Source organism: Grampus griseus (genome assembly GCF_964374135.1).
Source record: "Grampus griseus genome assembly, chromosome: 7".
Taxonomy (NCBI): domain Eukaryota; kingdom Metazoa; phylum Chordata; class Mammalia; order Artiodactyla; family Delphinidae; genus Grampus; species Grampus griseus.
The window spans coordinates 14,373,290-14,395,963 of NC_139001.1; the positions used below are offsets into that span (position 1 = coordinate 14,373,290).

The window sequence follows — 22,674 nt, forward strand, 5'->3', positions numbered from 1 at the left end:
CTCCGGGAATGTCTTTTAAGTGTCAGAAACTTAATTTATTATTATTATTATTGTCTTTCATGTTGGTACATTGCCTCGATATGTGGCTTAAACAATATAATGCATATAAACATACCAACATTGTGCCTGCCATGCAGCGGGCCATTTCTACTGATTAATATAATTGTCGTGTGGAACACTGCATTCATTTTAGTTGGTCAGCAGATTTGCATCTTCCTGGAGGAAAGGCCCCCTGAGCAGTTAGATGATGACCAGAAGAGTTTTGGGGGGCTTAGGACCCGAGTAGTGAGAGTTGGTAGGCCGGTGACAATGTCTCTAGTGTCATATAACTCATAGCTGTTGCATCTGTCTCCACTTGAGGTAAAGAAGTCAACCGCAGATAATCACAGAGGCCAGACGAGGGCACCTTTGCCCCTGGAGATGTGTTCACAGATTCTTCCAAACTGTCTTCTTTTTCAAGGACTCTAAGCAGACCACTGCTGTCCTTTCTTCAGACAGGCTCCTGTGGAGCAGATCCTGGAGCCACCTTCTGGTTGTCATTCCAGCCATGTCATCCTCTGACCACACCGTGGTTGTGTTGATTGGAACATGTCTTCTGCAGAGGGCTAATCACGCTGCCTATGGACTATTTTATTTTAATTGCCAAGTTCTGGGGATTGCATGCAGTCATTTGTCAACAGTCTGCAGTATTGTTGAGCCTAGTGTTATGCAACACAGACTCAAAAGACTCATGTAGTGGAAAGCAGTCCCGTCTACACTGTGCACATATGAACAGCGTAGTTTTTTTTTTTTTTTTTTTTTTTGTGGTACGCGGGCCTCTCACTGTTGTGGCCTCTCCCGTTGTGGAGCACAGGCTCCGGATGCGCAGGCCCAGCGGTCATGGCTCACGGGCCCAGCCGCTCCGTGGCACGTGGGATCCTCCCGGACCGGGGCACGAACCCGTGTCCCCTGCATCGGCAGGCGGACTCTCAACCACTGCGCCACCAGGGAAGCCCTGAAGACTGCCTTTGATTGTGGGAAGGACTGATGTGTGGATAATGGGAAGACCTCAGGCTTTACAGTCAGATCTGTGTTGGAATCCTTCTCTGCCGTTTACTAGCCTTACAGCTCAGTCATTAATGTAGGTATTATGGTGCATCTATCCATGCCCTCAAATGAACACTCACTATCTGTTCCTTGCTGGTGGTTGTCCTGATGGTGATGGCTTTTGACTACTTACATTTCCTGCTTCTTTTAGCAATGCTGCGTGTTCATGCCTGGAACCCTGGCTTTGTGCAAAAAGGGCCATCTGATCTGTTGATTTGCTTTTGACAAGTGACCAGTTGAAGTAGTTTTTTCAAATGCATGAGGATGGAAAAAATAATCATCTATTATTTGTCCTGGAGATTTATCATTGAATATATTACTTACATTCCTAATTTAACCAATTAAGCTAGCTGATGACAAAGTTCATTCTAGTAATATTGTGTTCTATGGAATGCAGAATAATGTATAAATAAGAATGGTTTATGCGCTTGGACTATTTGCTGTGGAATGTAAAAAATTTTAGATTTTAGTCAACTAGGACCCATTGCCTTAGTTTTTCTTACAAGGTTCACATGTTAGGTTGGTTTCACAAATCTATGCAATATTCATTTTAGGCTTGTTTCTACCACAGTCCTTAGGAATTTGAAGTTAGTTCATAAACTTAAGAGGGAAAGTGATTGTTATCTGAGAGTTGAGTCAGACCCTGACGAATCATTACTTGGATCTGTCTAGAATTTAACCCAGTCTCTGCTTTCCTTGAATTACATCCAAAATCAACCCTGGATGGTTTCTTCCAGAATGAGTTCCTTCAGACTCTTCCTCTCAAAGAAAATGTGTCCTACACTGGAGGCCACAACTGAAATTTACCAACTAAGGAGAACCAATGAATGTCCTGGTTTTATAGCAAAAGATTCTCAAAGGTTTTCCAATGTGGTTTATAGAACGTTGATATTTACTTTCAGAATCAACGGTATTGTTTTCCTAACTTTATCTATCCTATTGGTAGAATGAATTAAAAGTCCAAAAGTCCAAATCAAAAACGAAATCACATTCATTTAAAATAAAGATTGGGCTTCCCTGGTGGCGCAGTGGTTGAGAGTCCGCCTGCCGATGCAGGGGACACGGGTTCGTGCCCCGGTCCGGGAAGATCCCACATGCTGCGGAGCAGCTGGGCCCGTGAGCCACGGCCGCTGGGCCTGCGCGTCCGGAGCCTGTGCTCCGCAGCGGGAGAGGCCATAGCGGTGAGAGGCCCGCGTACCGCAAAAAAAAAAAAATAATAAAAAAAAATAAAAATAAAGATTGGGTCTTTGTTATTATTGTCAGCCTGAAATCTCCTATACAGTCTTAGTATTTTTTTGTTTAACGTACAAGCCTCGTTTTGATTGAAGTACAACTATATTTGAAACGTGAGACTACATATTCGCAAATGGTGGCTGTTTACATGATCAGTGAGAATTTTATTTGTGCTATTTGGTAGGGTCATTGGAAAACCTGTCTTGGCCACATGCCCCTGATTATTGTGGCCTAGAGGGCGGCCAGGGATGGTTTAAATGTTAGCTTCCAAGCGTATTCAGTTTCAGAATTAGGTGATGTCTGAGAAGCAGAAAGGCCAGCCCTTTGTCGTTTCTGCCTCTTTGTTAAGCTCGGTACTGATGGGCATGGTCTCTGCTCCTAGGCTGTGAATTAAACAGAGCAGAACAGAAAATGAAAGGCAGAAAACAGCTGCTTACCATTGTTAACGGACGAAACAAAGAACAGAGGGTGGGATACTCAATAATGCCAGCTGTGTCCACCGCGGTCTCTTCCCTGTGATTTTTCTCTGACTTGGTCAGCGCAGTCTTCCTGGCAATGAGAGCCACAGGGGGTTAGAGGCTGGGAGGCAGAGAGGGCACAAAGCCCAGGCCACTTCCATAGTCTAAACATGTGACAAAACAAAGAAGTGGCCAAATAAGGCTGTAAGTATTGTGGCACCTTTTCAAACCTTATGCCTAACAAGATAATATATGCAGTGTTCATAAAATTCTGTGCACTTCCGTTTTGCCTTTTGCAAAATACTTTAAGGATTTATAAAACTTTATTGATTCACTGTGTATGCCAGGATCTTGAACTGGTAGTGGGATACAAGCTTATAGCCACATAAAGAATGCCTCTTTCAGACCCATTGGGTTTTTTCTGTGACGGTCTGAGTAATGCATGATTCTAAATTTCATTCAGTGGGGTTACCTCCGATTCCGAGGCTGATTTGTCTGTCTTTGCTGTCCCACACATTAGCACTCATAGTGTCCATATTTTGGAAAATGGCTTACAAGAGGCATGCAGGGGCTGTGTCAGAGTGGGCTTAGCCAGGCTGTGTCCTCCAAACAGGGCTATAGTTGGTAAAAGTTATTCAGAGTTGGGGATCTGCTGCCAACCTTCCTGGCTTCCAAGCCCAATTCTATCAACTATAGCTGTGTGACCTTGGACAAGTTACTTAACATCTCTGTCCCTCAGTTGCCCCGTGAGCCATGGCCGCTGAGCCTGCGCGTCCGGAGCCTGTGCTCCGCAACGGGAGAGGCCCCAACAGTGAGAGGCCCGCGTACCGCAAAAAAAAAAAAAAAAAAATACTGTGAAAAGTAATGGAGTGGCGTTCAGTAGTAGGAGTGTTGAGGTAGCGTAGTGAGAGTGGCGCATTTTATACAGAGTGTTCAGGGTAGGCCTTACTGAGAAGCAGATTTTTTAATAGACTTGATGGAGGTGAGGGAGTGAGGCAAGCAGATATTTGGGGGAAGGGAGCATTGCGCAGAGGGCAGGAGTAGATGATGACCTCAGGGGTAGAGAGGGGCATGTGGAGTAAGGCCTCGTGCAGGTCATGGTAAGGACTTGGCGCTTGCTTGGAGAGAAGGGTTTGAGGAGGGGAATGACCTGCTCTGACCTACAGTCGATCTGGCTGCGGAATTAAGAACAGATGGTAAGGGAGCAATGGTGGGAGTAACTGTTATGCTCTTCCTAATGAGCTCTCCTAAAACTTCAGCAGCCTGTCAACATTTATTGAAAAGAAAATATTGAATATTTCCAAGGAAATTTAGCTGCATTGTTTTCTAGTTCATGATTCTAGTGCATTCTAGTTGATTTGCCATCAAAGAATCAAAATGTAGGGGCCTATTTAGGTCTGCATTAATGAAAAGATGTCATTTAAAATGAGAACTTATACATCATACAACTTTCAAATGAAAAGTGATTGGAAAGAGTCCTTCCTTCTGTAATGCTTCCAGCGGCCTATGGAATGACCAAAAAAAAAAAAAAAAAAAAAAAATCCCCCTTCCATGTAGCAGTAAATCCCCATTAATTAACCCAGAATTTAAAACTCATCCAAAGGGATGGGGCTACACAGGGAGGAGAAGAAGCAGTACTCCTCAGCCTGGCTTCCCGGGGCCCTCAGGGATGATGTTGGTTAGCAGCTGCTGGTGATGACAGGGTGACAAGATGGGCTTCTCCAAATCCTTGAAGCCCTTGCTACCTATGTCACCTTCTTGTGTTCTCAGGCCTTATCTTGCCATTGGGAAGAATTTATGTTACCGATTTCTTCATTTCTGATTAAGGAAATTCTTACAAGTATTAGTCTCTTTCTTGACGTAAGCCAAACATCCACAAAGCCATATTTTCTTGGCTGGAGTGTGTTGGGGCCTGGGCTGGGGTGTGTGGCAGAGTCCTTGCTCCGGTGTCCCTGAGTAATACCACTGCCTCTAGCTATCCAGCATTCCGGAAAGCCCAGTTCTTCCCTTCCTGTGTTGGATTAGCTACTATATTCTATATTTCCCTAGGAATTGTAACTTAAATTTTTTAAAAATTGTGACTAATACATAATTATTATAGAAAACTTGGAGAAAACACCAGAAACGTGAAGAAGAAAATAAAAACCACCTGAAATGATGCCTTGGGAGAACCACTGCAATGTTGTTTATACTATTACTTTTTTCTTCAAATACTATAAAAAGTAAACATGAACAATATCTCAGCATATATATATTATATATCTATATATAAGTATTTACATATATTCTGAATAGTGAAAGTATAAAGTTTACTTCCAAAAATAAGAAAAGAAAAAAGGGAAATCTAAAATGATATGCAGCTAAAATGATATAAAATACAGCTAAAGGACATAAAATTATATAAAAACAATCAGCTAAATGATATGAAAATATATACAGCTAAAATGATATAAAAATAATTCTTCCCTTATACCAAAAACTGAAATATGACCATGAATTTCACAAGACGTGCATTTTGCATTTACTGGCGTGATTACGAGGAGGGATTATTTGGGTTTGGCACTTTGAAAAGTGAAAGCATCCACTCAGTTGGAACCTGTCTGGTTTCTTTTTAACTTGGCAAGCATACCTGCTAGAGAGCTATGCAGTTTTTCTAGTGTCTGTACTCAAGTTTGTCTTTATTTTTGTTTTTCTAGAAGTTAAAAGTTTGACATTTTTCTCTGTCTCTCATTTGTTAAAACCTTTACTTAGTACCACCAACTCTCCTGTAACATTTGATTCTGTACTTGATCAGTGTTAGAAATGGAGGTTTCTGGTATACTCAAACTAGTGAAGGCACAGAAAGTATTCAAATTTAACCTCCGATTCGCCATCGTTTGCAAAAGTTCTGAAAAAAATTGTAACTCAATTATGTGTATTACTTGGGTGAAACAAGTAAAGCAAAAGGGGAAAAGAAAACCCTCTCTGAGACTTCAAAGCAAAATAGGTCGAGGAGCAACCTGTGAGAAACCAAAATACTTTTTTTTAGAAGTATAGGAAGTTAGATGTGGCTCTGAATGACAACGAGGTATTAAGCATATATTTGTTAAAGTAATTTGGAATGGTATTAAATACACATCTAAAGTATCCGAGCGGAATGAACTCTGAGACTAAATAATTTTGTCTTGACACCAGAAGTGTAGCACCATATATTGTAAATATAAAGGCACAATCTTCAGAAGTATTTTGGAAAATTGTACATCAACATATGTTAAAGCTGTAATGGTCACTATTTCCTACTTCCTATGCCCACTGACGTATTTAAAGGCTTCTGTTCAACATTGGCTTTTTCTTTGCCGGCCATTCAGAGGCAGATTCTTACTTCACTTGTTTCTCCAGGAATGTTTTCTCACAGGTTCATTTTACTTGACTTGTACACATATGAGCTTAATGCCTGTGTAATTTTAGCTGTTAGTTGAAGGTGGTTTTCAACTAACTAGAAACAAAGTGCCCATTCCCTACAACACTGCTGCAAAATTAAGACTTTACCTAAGATTCAGTATTCAAGATGGATGTACATACAAATGCAATTTGTAAATTTTACCATTAATATCCTTACTTTAGAAACTCCCCTTCCTTTCATTTGATCCAGAAGAGTCTTGTCTTTTCCAACCTCCCCTAGTTTGGAATCAGGGACCGGGAAAACTGGAAGAAAGGTGATTATGGCATTGGCAAAGCACGCATGCTTACTTGAGAGTACATTGTGGAGATAATTAGTGGTTCCACCTCCGTGTTGGCAGTGTAGATTTGCAGCCACTAATTTGGGTTTGGGATGTGTGCTCAGCCACTGGCTGCTGTGTCATGCTAGAGTCATGGGTGGGACCTAAATTTAGGGGCATGAACCTAGGCGTCAATTGGGAGGTTCTCCACGTCTAGCTTTACCTGACTCTCATCACACATTGTTTTTTTGTTAAAGGGCCATAATTCAGCCTATGGAAAAGGGGAGATGCAGGGTAGGTTGGGTCAAAATCAACATTCTACTTAAGTTTGAATAGACATCCTTACACTCCACATTTGTGCTATCCATTCCACCTTTCAAAGGTCAGGAAAATTGTACTCATTATTAAGTATTTTTTGGATACCTAATTTTCAAACCAGATAATCAGTGACCTGCCATCCTGGGACTTCTTAAGAGCAATTTTCTTTGAGTCTGACCTGTCACTTGTACCCTCATGCTAGGTGCCATGCTAATAGGGTAAAACCAATTAATTACTGCATGAAATGAAAGCACTTACGTATGGAATGCCGAGCAGTAACATTTAGTGACACTAAACTTGCACCATGAAATGGGGGCATTATAAACCTTATTAACAGTCTCTCATTTTTGCATGCCATTTTGGTGCCTCTTGATCACTTTGGATATAAATTTTAAAAATTAACTGGTTGCATTCAACTTTGAATAAAGCTTTAGCTTTCTAAAAGAAGAAGACTGATAAGTGAATTGTTTGAGGATAGATCTTGGAGTTGGGGTGGTTTGTCTTCAGTGAGTACCAGTGATTTACACGAAGAAAAAACTTGACTGCTGATGTGTTTATTTGCATTTGATAACATCATTGCAGTTTAAAGTTACCCTAAACAGGGTTCAAGTAGTCATAGAAAAAGGTTGGTCTGAACCGTCAACCAATACAGAAATTTTGATTGATGGAAATGTTCAGACTTTAACACAATTAAGTAGATTGCTATAACTGGAAAACCATCTTACTTTGGTTCTAGCATATACTGGTTTATATAGCCAAGGATGTAGGTGCTTATTTATTGCAGTTTCATCTATAAAAAATGCTTAATTTTTCCAAAATATTTCTGGATTATCTATATTGCAGAAAGATATTTCTTTTGAGAACTGTGGATGGTGGAGAGGACTAAACACTTAAAAAAAAATGCTCCTTTTTGAAACCATTGATGAAACTCTTAATTTACTTGACACTGAGGTTCAATAGAGGAAAACAGTTTGTCTTTGCTGCATTTGGGATTTGTGTGGTTTTTTGGTTCAAATTCTGTAAGAGCTACTGTTCTTTAACATAGTTCACATTATTGCTTAAGAATGTAATTTATGATTTTGGAAATTATTTTTTAAAAATGGGATTCATTACTGGGAATCAAAAAGGCAAAAGACCGTAAGTAATTTTTACATTGTGTTTTATAAGAAAATACTTTTATTTGTCCTTATTTTGAAAACCTTTGAAATGGCTATAACAATCTAGCAAAAATCACTATGAATTTTTTTTACATGTTAAAATAACATTGATTGGGACCCTGCATAGAAGCATTGCTGATTACATGGTTTATTATTGGAAAGTGGTTCATTATTGTGAAGTACTGAGACACTCCCAATCGACATAGTATTATTTCTTTCTTCCTGAGACATTTTGAAATGTTCTTCTTTAGTGAATCCAAAATTTAAAAAGAAATAGATAAGCAACACAGGATATAACTAATGCTGTCTTTCTCTCCAGGTTGTACAGATTGGCTCTAGGGAGGTCATGGGAAGGGGTAAAAAGTTTGACTCTTACTTCACGAGAAGCACTGTAGGGTGGTGGACATGGGCTGGTTACTACATCTGATTTTACTCACTTCCTTTGTGGTCTTGGTGAATCATTTCCCATCTCTGTGCCTCAGTTTCTTTATTTAAAAGCATGGGATTAGAGCCAGTGATTTTAAACTTAACTCTATTCTAAGCCTCTGCTGGAGAACAGTCTCTACATTCCAGAGGATCTTGAAGCATGACCTGGTTGAGTCTCCAAGCCTGTTGCCACCGCCATGACTGCCCCCTCCTCTTTGGTGGTTTATCTCCTACTCTTCCTGGGTTCCCTGGCTCAGAAAATTTGCTGCCACTCTTGGGAATTATCCTTGACCCTTCTCTCCCTCTCACACCCACAGCTAACCAAGTCCCACTGGTTCTACTACTTAAATAGCTTCGACTCCTTTAACTTCTCTCCATCCTCACTGCTACAGTGATGGAGGCCACTGTTGTCATCTATTGCATGTCTTACTCCATTCTTGGGCTTCTTTATTCCCCTTTCCCTTAGACTAAAGTCCAAGTTCCTTACCCTGGCTTACAAGACCCTCCTTCTGTTTGCCTCTGCCATCTCTCCTGTGCCATTTCTCCCCACTCTTCCTCTCCAGTCAACCAGCCACATGTGCTGTCCTCAGTTTGCAGAAGATGCCATCGCCTTTCCTTCCTGTGGCTTTCCTGTCCACTGTTCCCTCTGTCTGGTCATTCTTACTTAGCTCTACCCTTTCCTTTCCCTGTTTCCATTTGCCTGATCCTCTTCATCTTTCAGATCCTATCTTGAAGATCACTTCCCCAAGGGTTCCCTGACTGTTAGACAAGGTTATTTTATTTTCCCATAGTTCTTTGTGCTACTTGTGCTTTAACGCATCGGGCTCGGATAGAATTCATACTGTTTAGTTGTCCATCTCCCTCTGTTAGAATGTGTGCCCCATGAGGGTAGGAACTTTTCTGTTCTGCTCTTGGTGGTATCCTCATCTCTTGACACAGTACTTGGCATATAGTAGATATTCAGTAAATACTTGCTGAATGAATACGTGAAAGAAGGAAAGAAAGGAAGAAAGGTAAAATTCTGTGAATTTGCAATAAGAAAGCAAGCCTAGCAGGCAGCAGCTGTACCTTCTTCCTCTCTTTTCTTGCCATCATCCTCCCTACCTCCTACCCCATTTCTGTTAGGTACAGGGACTTCCCTACCAATGCAGGCCCTGTTTTAGTTATCACCTCATAGGAAGTAATGGCCTTCCCTCTCAATAATGTTACAGACCCTGAGTAGAGCTATCCATGCAAATTTTTCCCAAGTTCAAGTTCCTCATTGCTCCCATTTATATGAGAAGCGATACAGGCCCATGTTGGATCTAGCTAAACTGCATAGATGGCTTTAGATGATCTTCCTCTGCTAGCAAAAAAGTTTCCAGTCCAATAGACTTCGCTTAATACTTCCTCTACCCATCTTGATGTCACTGCTGCGGTGTGTTTAATAGTAGTGACTCAGAGTGATTCAGTCCTAATGTCATTATTATCTTCAGTTGAATATTTATTTCTCTTATTTTGATTTCTATAAGTACAGACCTTTTGGCCCTTCCTGCTCATTTTTAAAATTGTTACAGAAGCTCTTGGTATTGGATAAGGCAGGGAGAGCTTCAAGGACTACCTTCTGGTTATAAAGATGGTCAATATCATATTGACTTTAGAAGTGGGTGAATCCAGCCTCATTGGTGCCGGTCTGTATCTGTGCTGTCTCCCCACGAGGTGATGTTGCAGAGCAATTTAAAAAGTGGGCTCCAGAACCAAAGCCCACCTCTGGAACCTCCTTCTTGCTGATTAACTCAGAGCAAGGTACTTAACTTTCCTGGGACCCAGTTTCCTTACCAATCAAATGAGGGTAATAATAGTATCTACATCTTACAGTTTTAATGAGGGTTAAATGAGGTACTGCATGTAATGTGCTTAGCATGGTGTTGGCACGTGTTCAACACATGCCAGTCATTGTAAATAGGTCTCTGGGATTAGCATAAGACTTGCCTATTGTAATTATTTGCATAAATGGGAAAAAAAGTAGTAGTTAATTAGCTTTGCCGGAAAAAACTGATTTAAGGTGCCAAGTGCAAAGAGCCTTGGGCTGGGAGCGGGGAGATCGTCTTAACTCTGCCACTTGCTAAGTACCCAACCGAGGGTCAAGTCGCCAGCTCTCTGTCTTAAGATGAGGTTTACACCAAATCAGCTCTGCTGTCCTTTCTAATGTTATTAGCCTTTTGTGAGTCCAGGAATGAGTGGTTATGTCATTTCAAATACCTCACTAGGGTAGACACTGAATAAATATTTGCTAAGTTGAATGGAATCTGCTGACTTTATCTCTGGAATGTAGATGATTCTTTTAAAAAGCTTTTTCTGCATCTATTGAGATGATCTTTTTTTTTTTTTAATAAATTTATTTATTTATTTTTGGCTGCGTTGGGTGTTGTTGCTGTGCGCAGGCTTTCTCTAGTTGCGGTGAGCGGGGGCTACTCTTCGTTGCGGTGCGCGGACTTCTCATTGCGGTCGCTTCTCTTGTTGCGGAGCACGGGCTCTAGGCGTGCGGGCTTCAGTAGTTGTGGCTCGCGGGCTCTAGAGCACAGGCTCAGTAGTTGTGGCGCACGGGCTTAGTTACTCCGCAGCATGTGGGGTCTTCCCAGGCCAGGGCTCGAACCTGTGTCCCAGGCATTGGCAGGTGGATTCTTAACCACTGCGCCACCAGGGAAGTCCCGATGATTTAGTTTTATGATATTGAATTGTAATGACAGAAAACAATGGTGGTGATTTTGAGATTTAAAAAAAAAAAAAGACAAAATGAAAAGCCAGAGACAAGCTGTATATCAGGGCTGTTGTAACAAAGTACCACACACTGAGCGGTTTAAACAATAGAAATGTATAGTTTCACAGTTGTGGAGGCTGGAAGTCCAAAATCAAGGTTTCAGCAGGGCTGATTCCTTCTGAGGATTCTGAGAGACAGTCTGTTCCATGCTTCTCTTCTAGCTTCTGGTGCTTTGCTGCCAGTCTTTGGTGTTCCTTGACTTCTGCTGCATCACTTCGATCTGCTTTTATCTTCACGTGGTGTTCTTTCTGTGTGCATGTCTTGTCCAAATTTCCGTTTTTTATAATGACATGCGTCATATTGAATTAGGGGCCCACCCTACTGTAGTATGAGCTCATCTTAACTTATTACATCTGCAGTGACCAAGGTCACATTCTGAGGTGCTGGAGTTAGGACGCATGTCAACATATGAATCTTTGGGTGATGCAATTGAACCCCTAACAGGCTGCTTATTCTGTCCTTTTTGTATAGCTATCATCTCTCCATCCTTCTTTCTTAGCTTCCTTCCTTTCTTCCAATAAACATTACTGTGCAATACAAGCAGATTGATAACAGACAATTTTAGAAACATCTTTAAAGCTTTACATAAATGGCCTCGAGCTAATTCTCAGCAGTTGACTTTTTAATTTGTGACTTACTCATGACTTTTTTTTCCATCTCATTTCCTTTTTTTTTCTTTTTTCTCTTGCTGTCCCTCTTACTGGACTCTTCCTAACTCTTTCTTCTTCACCCAATTCACTACTTTTCCTTCTTCACTGAGCATTGCACTTGTTATAAATAGATAGTTCTGCCACCAGATGGTGTGCAAGGACTGGGAAAGGATTGGAAACACACTGGCCGATGTGGCAGCTTTTCAACGTTTTATCTCAGGAAGAAAGTTGACATAATAAGCCCAAAACGAGATCCTGAGATCGTGTAGCTTTTACTTCTCTCTCTACATTTTCTCTTCCTGTACTGTGCAAGCAGAACCCTGAGCTGGAAATCTTGAGGAGAAAAAAAAAAAGTTAAAAATTTTGATGAATAAGAGTTAACAGGAGACCCTGATCTGAGAACAGTTTCAACAGTAATATTAGGCTGAGAGGTGGAAGCAAGCTTCTGGGGTCTGAGGGCCACTTCCTCAAACAGGTAGATTCAGAAACCACAAAAAAATGGGGAAATCTGAAGGCAATAAAGCTGTAGAAAGGCATTCGTGAAATAAGGCGCTTCAGCTGTCATTTAATTCAGCAGTTTCAAATGAGGCCTGCCGCCCGCATGCAGCTCACAGACCACAGCCACTCACAATGCGCCTTGTTTGGCTTGCACAGGGTTTTGTTATCATTATTCCTATTGATTGCGAATATTAAAACAATCCCAGTATTTCACATAATCATCCAGGTTTCAGGCTTCTTCTGGGGAAAAAAAAAAAAATCTGAAGGCCTGGCAATACTGGCTGAATGTTTTTCTTGGCAGTACCTTCCTATGGCTGAGTTGAGGCTGTCCCTTCAGTTGGAACTTGTGATTTACAGTTTGACTTTGTGTCTTCCACCCCCTTTGCATACGGAACCCTCACCCGCATTGAAAATGTTGCCTGCCGCTGCCAGCCTGTGAAAGGTATTTGAATACGTGACCCTGCTCTCCTGTTTCTTAGAGGAGGAGATGAGGCCCAGAGAGGGGAGTTGACAGCTGATTCAGTGCCACACCTGCCCTGGAATTCCCACTGAGCCCTGTTGGCCCGTGAAAGAGAAACAGGTGGGGAAAGGGTGAGCGTGACCCACCACAGAAGTGTGATGCAGTTTAAACAAAGAGTCAGGAGGGAAGGTGAAAAACCTGAACACCTGTTGTTACTCAATATAGAAAAAGAAACTAGAGCCATACACAGACACACAAGTGAAAAGATGAGGAACCCCCAAGTAAACACCTTACAGGGAACTTGGAGAGAATTAACAAATACATGATCAGAATACCACTGGTCAGCCGTCCAAAGAAAGAAAGGAACCCTAAAGGGCTACCTGCACGTTTAGGCTATCTCTGGACTGAACTCCTTATTTAAGCTTTGAGAAGGTGGTTGATGAGACAGAGTGACTGAGAAGGCAAGGTAGCAAATCAGCTAGAAATTGGATGGTTTATTATCCAAAGAAACAGCAGAATGCCTTTCTGGGTACCTATGAAATGGCTGTCACAGACACTTTCCATCAGAATGTGGGGACCAATTAGTGGGAAAGTGATGGGGTAGACATGGAGTGATTCCAAAGGTGGAAGCAGGGAATTTTTTGCTTGCCTCAGTGAAGATAAATGGGATTGTAAATGGGCTGGGCTGACTCCTGGATGAGTCATTAGCCATAGCAAGTATTTATTGAGAGCTCACTCTGTGCTAGGCTCCTCACTAAAAGGTAGACGTGTGATATCATCGTATCCTCTACATTACTGAGGTCATGACTGTTGTCATCCCTATTTTATAGATGATGAGACTGAGGACCAGAGAGGTCAGGTAACTTTTCCAAGTCCACTTAGCTCACAAATGACAGAACCAGGATTCAAATGCAAACTCTCAAAAGCTGCCTATCACCAGAGTCTTCCCACATAACAACCAACCTGCTCTACTGCCCCCCAGCCCTGGCCAAGGCCTGGCCTAGTGATAAATGCCCTTCATGTCCTGAATCCAATTTGGGTTGGCCTACTGGTAAACGCACAGCATGTCCTGGATCAAATCTGAAACAGTGGTGGAGGTACACCATTTGGACTGGGTGGCATATAACGAGTTTGGAAAAACTAAAATTTAAATTTCCAGGGAACTCCCTGGTGATCCAGTGGTTAGGATTCAGTGCTTTCACTGCCAGGGGCCTGGTTTCAATCCCTGGTTGGGGAACTAAGATCCTGTAAGCCGTGTGGTATGGCCAAAAAAAAAAAAAAAAATTTCCAGCACGCAACTAGTTTGTTTCAAAGGGTCACTAAGTTAGAGGTCTAGCCAGTTGTCAATGAACCTTTGTCCTAAGAACACGAGTACATGACTTCTGGGAAACTTTGTGGTCTGACATCATCTTCTTATTTCCACCTGGGGCATGCTGGTAACATCTATAATAAAGGTAGATCACTAGAAGCTTAAGCAAATGACCTTTTTAGAGAGAAGGAAACTTGGCTGTGGAAGAGGGAACTGGAGCCCAATGCGAAGGTGACTACATGAGGCTGGTGAAGAAGCAGTGGATATCCCTTCTCTCTACATTCTGGAAACCCCTCTGATTGGGGTTCCGACCAAAGGGAGATGCACGAGAGGCAGCAACCTTGGAGGGTTGGTCTTGTCGCTTTCTGAGCAGGCTTAGAGGAAGGAAATCAGGCTCATTGTTAAAGGGATCATTCCTACGTGCAAGTATAAACTGTGGGACCCCGAAGGAATGAGTGCCCAGACCAGTTGTGGGTAACATTTTTTACAACTGATCTAGCAGAGAGAATAGGGCAGCTGGAGCTCTTGGTTTTTAAATGCTATTAAGCTCTTCTGGCCAGAGAACTGTTAAGCCGGACAGGATAAGCTGCCAGAAGGTCTGGCAAATACAACAAGGGAGAGTTGAGTTTATTGCATCTGGAGAAAAGTAATCCCAGTTACAAGTATATGATCCCAATAAAACCCCAAACCGCAGTGTTCTCTAACCCTTATAGAAAACCCAGTTCTCTACTCAGAATATTAATGCAGGGCTGGTTGCCGTTTCTCAAAATTCAACACTTCCACCAATATTTACTAAGTCCCTGTTATGAGCAAAAAGTGGAGTTAGACATGATCCAGGAAGAAACATGCAAAATGATAAGAGAATTGAGAAACCCATGGTATGAAAAGAAGTTTCAGAGGTGAACGTCTTAGCTGCACAGGTGATAGCTAAGGGGGATGTATAGTGAATTGTTAGTACATGAAGGATAGGTACAGAATCTGCAAAAACTTTTTAATCCATTCTCTCTTTTTAAAAATTATATTAGGAACAGTAAAATTCTGGTCAAATGTTATGTGCTTGAAGTAAAATCAGGACATAAAATGTATTATTCCACCTGGAAGCTAGTAAACTAATGGCACTCTTATTCATGAACTGGTACAGGTTGAAAACTAAAACTGCCTCAGATAAAATCAAATGAGAGCTCAAAACTGATAGTTTAGAATAGTTAACGTATTTAAGGATTTTTCCCTCTAAATTTCAGAGTTTAATATTAGGAGGGAGAAGGGAAAATATCTCAGAATATGTTTTTTTTTAAATAAATTTATTTTTTATACTCACTCTGGCCTTTCCTTTCAGCATCATTTTGCTTTGGGTTCCCTGTGCCCTAGGTAACCATATCTAACTCTTTTCTACGCTTTGCTCAGAGACGTCTTACAGCGGCTTCCTAAGAAAGATATACTGAGTGCAAATTTCTTTATCTTTCTCTCTTTATTTTTAGTCTTTGCAAGTATGAAAATTCAAAGGTCACTTCCCCTCTTTCACGCGATTGATAATTTGTTTGGGTGTAGGCGTGTAGTCTTCCAACAAATGCAGGTGAGGAGTCCAATGCTCTTTTGTTTTGCTTTGTTTTTTTTAAATTTTTATTTCTTTATTTATTTGGTTGTGCTGGGTCTTAGTTGCGGCAGGTGGGCTCCTTAGTTGTGGCACATGGGCTCCTCGTTGCGGCATGTGGGCTCCTTAGTTGTGGCATGCAAACCCTTAGTTCTTCCTCTCCGTTATCTCTGTTGTAACTCTCTGGATTTTGCACCTTCTGGGTTGACTCCTTAATAGTTTTATTTTTTCCTCTAATTTTCCATCTGTTTTTCTGTTTGTTCCGATCTCTTGGAGAATCCTCTGACTTTATTTTGGTTACCATACTTTTTAATTTGCAAGAGTTTTCTCTCTTTTTCCCCCAATAGAATGCTGTTTTTGTTTTATTGATATAGGAACTCCATCTTCTTTGAACTCTGAGCATATTCATGTTCGTGTGTATGTGTGTGTGTGTTAACAGTTTGTCCTGCTACATGCTTTCTTACTGTATCCAGTGCTTACTTTTTTTCTATTTGTTTTTTTCAGTCTCTTCCTTTGACATTCGAGACTATTCTCAAATGTCTGGTAATCCTTGGCCTCTGCTCATATTTAAAAGTGGGTTCTAAGATGCTAATAGGCAGTTCTGAGGGCATCGTCAGTGGCCTGGAAAGCTCCGTTGTTAGTACCTAGAGGTCTTTTCTCTGCCATTCAGTGTCTCCAGAGAGGAATCATTCCATTTCCGGATTAGGAGATGGGTTTTTTTATACAACAAATTTGGTGGTAGAGGTGCAGGAACATGTTTCTTTCTTAGTGAAGATACATAGATAGCTTTGCAGGCTCTGAATTACGTTTAAGATCCAGGAGGGTTGCAGGTGTCTCTAAATATTTCTTCTTACGGTAAGATCTCTGAGAGCCTTAAGTAGAGAAGACATATGGCATTGCACGAATTTGAGCTTCTCAGGTTGAGTAAACCGCGCCTTGTTTGGGTCATCATTGACAGCTGCTTGCTGTCCATTACTGACTGGGGGCCAGAGGAAGCCGAGCTAAGAGGTGCTTCAACTGCATGACCTCCACTACATTTCTGCGCCCTTGAGTAAAGCAGCTGGGAACTTACTGAGGAGTGTGTGTATGTGCATGTGTGCTATGTGTGTACACACGCGTCAGTGTTCTCACTTAGCTGTAATCCCCTGGAAATGCCACAGGTGGTCCATGCCAACCACTCTGTAGGTAGACCTTTAGCCAGTGTCCCTGTTTTTAGAGCTTTGTGGAGCCATGGTACCCACAAGTGCTGCCCTCAGGCTTTCTCTGGGAGCGTGGCTGGTTTGTCTTTGTAATCTGCCTCTTAAGCTACGATTTTCCTTATTTTGCTAGGTTAGTCATCACTCTTCTGTCTCCTTCCATCTTCCAAAGATTTGTTGAAATCTCTTGGCTGCTATCACAACCCCTGTCATTCTCCTAGTCTTTGAGGGTTAATGCATTTAAGAAAATTCTACTATTGTCATTTTAGTGGCATTTTGGGAGGTAGAGGAGATAAAGCCCTGTGGTTTAATTCAGTATGTTTACTTTGGGTTTTTGTTTTTGTATTCTTTATCACGATTAAAAGCGCTTCAAGGTAAAGAACCAAGTTTTACGTTGTAGGTTCATAGTGCACAGAGTAGGCACTCGGTAAATAGGCGTTGCGTGAATAAATGATCTGTGCTCTAAGGTCTCTAAAATACAATTAATTCAGCTGCCAATGTGATTATTTCCTCTGCTATTGTCTCAGGTTAACCTTGAATGAGGGAGGGGAGAGCTCGGTGAAATCAGATGCCTACCTAAGGCCAGAGCATTTGGGCCAAATGTAAGAATTCAGGCTTGCCCATCACAGTTCGTTGGATGTTATGGTTGTTTCTGGAGTTGGCATTTCCCAGAAGAGGATTACCAATCAGCCTCTCCATTATTCCTTTCTTGCCAGCACTGTTACTGAAACAAAATGCCTGGGTGTTCTGAGGTCAGTTGAAGTTTGTTTATGACATCAACTTGAGTTGAACTTGGCTCTTTGTAAATATTGGGAAAAAAATCCAAACCCTCCCAATTGCCTGTTTCTCATACTCTCAAGCTAATGCTAATCAAAAATGGTATTTGATTAACCTCTTGAAACATATTATCCAAATATGCCTTGAATGACTAAACTGATAAATTGGATACAATTAATTGCTCGAGGTGATGAACTCCTGTGAATCACTACAGTTCATTCCGCCAGTTTTCTCACGCTACACTGTTAACTCTGGAGAGGCAACAGACACCAGACACACAGGAGCGAGCTACACTTCCCCCCCAGAGCAGAACTTGAGAGAATAAAGTCTGTCAGCACTGTCTTATGCAATGCAATTACTGGATAAACTTGAACCTGTTTGTTACTTCTTTTGAATTTGAAACACATTTTTGTATTTTAAATCGCTTCATGGATGTGTGTATTATGTTCCTGATCATCTTTTCTCTTTGAATTCATTGTTAGAATGAAAAAGGGTTATTTGTTTATTTTCTACCTTGTTGAGCCGTTTAAGAAGGCAGGCACTTGATCTTGAGGGAAAGTTGCACTAGAAGGAATAGAAAGTAATCCATAATTAAACGCAGCAATAGTTCCAGCCACTCACTGGAGCTCCTTGATCTGAGCTCCATAAATTAAAAGTGACGTTTATCTATGAAGTAATCCTGGAGGAATTGTAACAATGATGGTTTTGAAATCTGATAATAGAACCAATAAGAAGACATGAAACCAGGGTAATTTCTTCTGGAAAGAAAGGACTCCAGATACACTTTAAAGTCTGTCTTCAAGTATTTGAAGAGTTTCTTATTATTTCGAGGGTAGTGATATATTGTCTTTTAATCTGCTCTGTGGATAAAATCAGGGAAAATCAGTTTAAATTGTAACAGAAAAGATTTAGGTTAGATGTGAAGAAGAAAATTTTCTGACAGGAAGTGCAAAGTAAACACCAAGAAAATGTGTGGATTTCATTTCTCTAGCAAAGGTCTGACCAGTCACTAGAAATGGGATCGAATAGTCTTAGCCACTGGTGATAATCCAAAGCTGAACCTTGTTCTCAAGATCCTGAGGTTTTATTATTATTATTCTATTCCCATTCAATTGTGTACTTTGAGAATGTCACTTTTTTTTTAAAACATCTTTATTGGGGTATAATTGCTTTACAATGGTGTGTTAGTTTCCGCTTTATAACAAAGTGAATCAGTTACACATATACATATGTTCCCATATCTCTTCCCTCTTGCGTCTCCCTCCCTCCCACCCTCCCTATCCCACCCCTCCAGGCGGTCACAAAGCACCAAGCCGATATCCCTGTGCTATGCGGCTGCTTCCCATTAGCTACCTACCTTACGTTTGGTAGTGTATATATGTCCATGCCTCTCTCTCGCCCTGTCACAGCTCACCCTTCCCCCTCCCCACATCCTCAAGTCCATAGAATGTCACTTTTATGATGATCTCTTCTTGGAAGCAAAAAATACCTTTCTCAATATGATTCTTAGAAAGCGGTAGCTGTGTTTCATTATTGAATTATCTATACCTGTGCTGATAGTGAAATGTGTATTTAAGAAAATGCTCTGTTCTAAGCAGATGCTTACAATTCTGGACTGAGGGTGATTTTTCTTAAAGCTGCTAGTTGAGCAGGGCTTTTTAACTTGCTTTCTTTTCACTTGCCATGTCTTGGTTTTCAAGTCCTTATTAACAGATGTTTCCTTTCTAAGAAAGAATGTAGTTTATTAAGAAGACCTCAAATTCTATATGTTGGGGTAGGGGATGCTCTGAGGAAAGAGCCTGGTTTCTGTTGGTCTTTGGATGAGTTTGTATGATTTGTGCTGTGACATTAAGAGCCAACTCTCTTTAATAAAAAGAGTTGAATATTTTATTTGTAGAAAGTTTTAAAATTGTAATTATTTTGGCTCCTAGTATATATTGTTCCCTCCATGATACAATTAACCTCAATAATGAATTTTATTTTTTTTAAAACAAAACAAACACGTGACAGAATAAATTATGATTCTAAACTTGATCTTCTCATACTGTGGATTGAGAAAACTTAATCTCGTAAAATAAAGATCAGACCATCTGACAATTTCTGAAAAACAAATCTTCCGTACCTCCCAGGCTCCACAGTAAATTTCTACAGCGTCTTCTATTCATGTAAAGCTTTCAAAATTCATTGAAATAGGAATGTGCATTTCAAATACACACTTTGAAACTTAATTGAAAATAAAATCAGGTTTCTTCCTAATGTGGTCAACACACTATTTAAATTGTAAACATTTATTGTGATGCCCAACTGTATCTTGAGATGGTTGACTCTAAAACTCTCAGCCAGGTATCCCACAAGGTGGAGTAAAGAGCTTACATTTGAGACTTAGTTTGAACTTTGAGAAAGGTGCCAAGAATGCCCAGTGGGACAAGGACCGTCTCTTTAATAAATGATGTTGGGAAAACTAACATCCACACACAGAAGAATGAAATTGGGCCATTATCTCACTTCACGTACAAAAATCAACTTAGAATGATTAAAGACGTAAATGTAAGGCCTGAAACTGTAAAACTATTAGAAGAAAACCTACGGAAAACACTTCTTGACATTGATATTGACATTGACGTTGATCTGGGCAATGATATTTTGGATACGACTCTAGAAGCACAAGCAACAAAAGCAAAACTAGACAAATGGGATTGCATCAAACTAAAAAGCCTCTGCACAGCAAAGGAGACAACAAAGTAAAGAGACAACTTATGGAATAGAAGAAAATTTTTGCAAACCATACATCTGTTAAGGGGTTAATACCCAAAATGTATAAGGAATTCAAACAAGTCAATAGCAAGAAAACAAATTATCCAATTTAAAAAAAAATGGGCAAAAGACCTGGATAGACATATCTCCAAAGAAGACATACCAATGACCAACAGGTATATGAAAATATGCTCAATATCACTAATCATCAGGGAAATGCCAATCAAAACCACAATGAAACATCATCTTATACCTGTTAGAATGGCTGTTATCAAAAAGATAGGAGATAAGTGTTGGTGAAGGTGTGAAGAAAAGGGAACCCTTGCACACTGTTTGTGGGAATGTAAATTGGGACAGCCATTATGGAAAATAGTATGGAGGTCCCTCACACAATTAAAAAATAGCAAAACCGGGCTTCCCCGGTGGCGCAGTGGTTGAGAGTCCGCCTGCCGATGCAGGGGACACGGGTTCGTGCCCTGGTCCGGGAAGATCCCACATGCCGCGCAGCGGCTGGGCCCGTGAGCCATGGCCACTGAGCCTGCGCATCCGGAGGCTGTGCTCCGCAACAGGAGAGGCCACAACAGTGAGAGGCCCACATACCGCAAAAAAAAAAAAAAAAAAAAAATAGCAATACCATATGATAGTACTTTTGGGTATATTTCCAAGCGAAATCTTACTTCTGGGTATATTTCCAAAGGAAATGAAATCAGTTTCTCAAAGAGATATCTGCACTCCCATGTTCATTGCAGTGTTATTCACAATAGCTAAGACATGTAATCAACCTGAGTGTCCATTGACAGATGAATGGATAAAGAAAGTATGCTGTGTGTATGTGTATACATACGTACATGCACATACAATGGAATATTATTCAGCCTTAGAAAGAAGGAAATCCTGTAATTTGTAACAATGTGGATGAACCTAGAAGACATCATGCTAAATGAAATAAGACAGGCACAGAAAGACAGATACTACATGATCTTACTTATATGTGGAATCTAAAAACATCAAACTCACAGAAGCAGAGAGTAGAACAGTGGTTACAAGGGATGGGGAGGTGGGAGAAATGGGGAGATGTTGGTCAATGGGAACAAAGTTGCAGTTATGTAAGATGACTGAATCTAGAGATCTGGTGTACAGCATGCTGACTATAGTTTATGATACTATATTGAATGCAGGAAATTTGCTAAGAGAGTATATTTCAGGTGCTGTCATCATACACAAAAACTGAGAACTGTGTGAGGAGATAACATGTTAATTAGCTTGACTATAGTAATCACTTCACCATGTATGTGTATACCAAGCCATCATGTTGTACACCTGAAATATATATATAATTTTTATTAAAAAATTAGAATATGGTCCCCTTCTAGTTTTCTCACTTTTCCCCCTTGCTTCATCCTTATTTCCTTCCCTTACTTCTCTTCTTTATGTCTATATTATCATTTGGTTTCTATACTTGTGATATGAAGCAAGAGTATAATTTTTAAAGTAAATCTTTCTACTGGTTTTAACTTTTTTTTGGCTTGTGAAGGAAGAATTTAATATTTTCTCAAAAGAGTTCTATTCTGCCTTGATATATTTTTTCTCACTATGAGTTTGTGACTCGTAAAAGAAAACTTATCTCTCTCCTATAGTATAAATAAGCTATGTTTGTGGTGTGTGCATTTCTTTGTTGTTTTGGGGTTAAATGTAATTGTCAGAGGGGATAGTTTTCATGCTGGTAATTATTTTTTTCCTCGGTTCAGAATAATCCTTTGTAAACCCTGCTGCTGTATTTTAATATCTATGGTAGAATGATTTGGCTGACCAAATTCTGTTTTTTTTCTCTCCCTTTATTTGTTCTAGATTCATTTCATATTGCTCTTCAGTCGACAAGGGAAATTACGGCTGCAGAAATGGTACACTACTCTCCCTGACAAGGAAAGGAAAAAGATCACCCGGGAAATTGTTCAGATTATTCTCTCTCGTGGTCAGAGGACAAGCAGTTTTGTTGACTGGAAGGAGCTAAAACTTGTTTATAAAAGGTGTGAGTAACTTCATGAGAACTGAATTTCTTATTACTCTTTGGTTTGTTGAGTCCTGAGCATTTTAGATTGCAACACCAATTCTATCATTTACTGAAATCTTTGAAGGCTGGAGGCCAAACGTTTGTACCAGTAGACTAAATAGAAGAGAACTCTCATTTATTGAAAGGCTTTCCATATGCCAGGACGGATTCTAGATACTTAATTTATGTGTTGATAATGTACACATGCATTCA

The 22,674-nt window shown here is 40.5% G+C and overlaps 1 protein-coding gene across 1 annotated transcript in view; it reads left to right on the top strand.

Moving 5' to 3' along the window:
* AP1S3 (adaptor related protein complex 1 subunit sigma 3) overlaps positions 1-22,674 on the top strand; it is a 51,864-nt gene that overhangs the window by 12,951 nt on the left and 16,239 nt on the right. The window contains exon 2 of the mRNA XM_082658948.1: positions 22,260-22,438. Within this exon, the coding sequence (XP_082515074.1) occupies positions 22,260-22,438 (179 nt within the window). The remainder of the gene's footprint in view (positions 1-22,259; positions 22,439-22,674) is intronic.